Source organism: Rhamphochromis sp. 'chilingali', assembly GCF_963969265.1.
Source record: "Rhamphochromis sp. 'chilingali' genome assembly, chromosome: 19".
In the NCBI taxonomy this organism is placed as follows: Eukaryota; Metazoa; Chordata; class Actinopteri; order Cichliformes; family Cichlidae; genus Rhamphochromis; species Rhamphochromis sp. 'chilingali'.
In genome coordinates this window covers 795,001-797,500 of record NC_137946.1, presented here as the reverse complement: position 1 = coordinate 797,500, position 2,500 = coordinate 795,001, and the positions used below count along the sequence as shown (strand labels likewise).

Below are 2,500 nucleotides of genomic sequence, written 5' to 3'. Positions count from 1 at the left end.
AGCCAAGCAGCCGTGATTTCACACAAATCTGTTCTTTATCAATATTTTGACTCCTGAAGTTTTCATACACAGTTTGAACTGCACGCTTCTCTCTTACAATTAACACACGGTTCCTTACTTGAAAACATGGCAGTGTGGCAGTAAGCATAATATCTGGTAAATGGCCTGTATTTATATAGCACTTTTCTAGTCCCTAAGGACCCCAAAGCGCTTTACACATCCAGTCATCCACACATTCACACACTGGTGATGGCAGCTACATTGTAGCCACAGCCACCCTGGGGCGCACTGACAGAGGCGAGGCTGCCGGACACTGGCGCCACCGGGCCCTCTGACCACCACCAGTAGGCAACGGGTGAAGTGTCTTGCCCAAGGACACAACGACCGAGACTGTCCAAGCCGGGGCTCGAACCGGCAACCTTCCGATTACAAGGCGAACTCCCAACTCTTGAGCCACGATCGCCCCATGATCTCTGGCTGATCTACTTAATTTAAATAATAATTTAAAGGGATTTTAAATCTGCGCGGTGGTTCGCACGGTTGCCGTCTCCACCATGGCGCCAGGGCCGTGGTCGCCTGGGTATTTCAAGGTTTCCTCCCATAATCCAGGTTCTTTGAGCTCCATCACATGCTCCACTCCAGGATTATTTGCTCTTAACTGCTCGTTAGGGGACTTGTGCACTAAGTGATACTTAGTAACTCGCTCTGTACCGCTCACTAATCTCCTTACGAGGTCTTATATGTTCACGTTTTCCACTATTCTGGGGACAAGTCCCACAAATTCTTTGCTGCCGTTGGTGAGATAAGATTTCAGACTCAAATGTTCTGCGTCAGGTCTGTGAGAGTCACTGGCTGCTGAAAAGCAAATAAGGTTTTGGTGTGTTTAATAAATGTATTTGAAGGTATTAGTTATGACAGGTACAGTTAAGCTCTGGTGGTGCTTCTTGGTCCATGAGACTGCTTTTGCAGTTTGATGGAGTCCACGTGTGCCCGGCTAAATCTACTGGTGTGTAAAATGATGGTTTGTGTTTGATTAAGATCAAGGCCGAACTGTCAAACGAGTCCTTCACAGAACTGAAAACATCAACATTCACATTTCTTCTGCCAGTAAATTCACAAACAGCTGCTGTTTTTAGAAAACACTTCAAAGCCCAGGTTTGTTTGTTCAGTGTAAAGTTTTGTATGAATATTAAAGAAATATTTGTAAAAAGTTACTGTTAGATATTTTAGTATTATGGGAGCATTTACTGGGTACTTTTTTTGATGATATTAGACAGAAGATTCTGTGACTCAACAAGGCTCTTTATGTTAACCGTCATTTTCTCTTGCTTTGTCAACTCAAGATTTTATGGTGTGAAAGTAGATACTAAGGTTGGAGGGAAAACACCAACAAATCACTCTTTTACTTATCACTCCCTTGCAGAAGATGTTTATGTGAAGACCATCTGGGTTGTGTCAGAACTCACGGATGTAGGAGACCTCTGTATAAGATTTATAGGCCTTGAGAGTGCATCTTACTGCAATTGTAGAACAAAGGATTCCAACTGTCTAGTGTTTAACGGATCTGTCAAAGGTATGTTGAGATACGATTGTAGAAGGCCTCTTTCAGAGCTGGGGGACCTTGCTTATATGGTTTTAACTTGAAACTTGTTGACACACGAACTTTCTGCCTATAAATACCGCTGCACAAAAGAATAAAACTTTGAGTTGATTTTGGGAAAGCAACCTGAACAGTCTCTGTATCACTTTGTTCTCCTAACTGCTCCCGACGTCGTAACTAACCCGCTGACGGCATATCTGAGTGCTACTTGAGAATATATTGCTGAGTGTTACTTAAGAATAATTTTGAATCTTATAGGGTAAAGACAAAACTCTGCTTATAGACGCCCACGCCTCGGGGAAACCCGATCCACGGACCCGGGACGGAGTTTCTTTCAGTTACATTTTGAATCTGAGTTCACTGTATGTAACTGAGTTTCTGTTCGTTCCATCCTATCAGAGGATTTACTTCACAGCCGTTTCTATGAGTCAGAGAACGTGCGTTGTTTAGCTAATTTAGATCATTTTACTTACTGTTTTCCAGTGCACGTGTGTTATAAGGGCAGCAGTGAGGTTACACTGGCACTTTCCACAAAAGTTAAAAAGTGTGAATCTGTTTATCTCGACTTTTCTTTGTCAACACATCGCGTGTTCTTTGTTTACAGTTATCAACATCAGAACCTCGATGAAACCCAACAAGAAACTCTGAAATCAAATTCACAACCTCGCATGAAGGTTTGTTTCTGCCCTGTAATTGAAAGAAATGACTGCAGTTTCATGTTACAGTGGCTGCATGTGTTGTGTTGTAATCTTTTTCTTGTAGCAGATAAGAAACCCGTTCAACAGCGAGCCTGAAAAGGAGAGTCAGGCATCGGATGAAGCAGTGAATCAAAGCCAAACAAAGGAATGTGAGTTATTATGGAAACATTATATTTTGGTTATTAGAATATATATTGTGACT

At 42.2% G+C, this 2,500-nt stretch overlaps 1 protein-coding gene across 4 annotated transcripts in view; it reads left to right on the top strand.

The window, feature by feature from the left end:
* Positions 1 to 2,500, top strand: part of sytl2a (synaptotagmin-like 2a) — a 33,166-nt gene that overhangs the window by 3,371 nt on the left and 27,295 nt on the right. For 3 of the 4 annotated variants that reach the window (XM_080866039.1, XM_080866041.1, XM_080866042.1), the window contains 2 exons: positions 2,205 to 2,274; positions 2,363 to 2,447. In XM_080866039.1, the coding sequence (XP_080722165.1) occupies positions 2,205 to 2,274; positions 2,363 to 2,447 (155 nt within the window). The remainder of the gene's footprint in view (positions 1 to 2,204; positions 2,275 to 2,362; positions 2,448 to 2,500) is intronic. The other variant, XM_080866040.1, reaches the window with a different exon arrangement.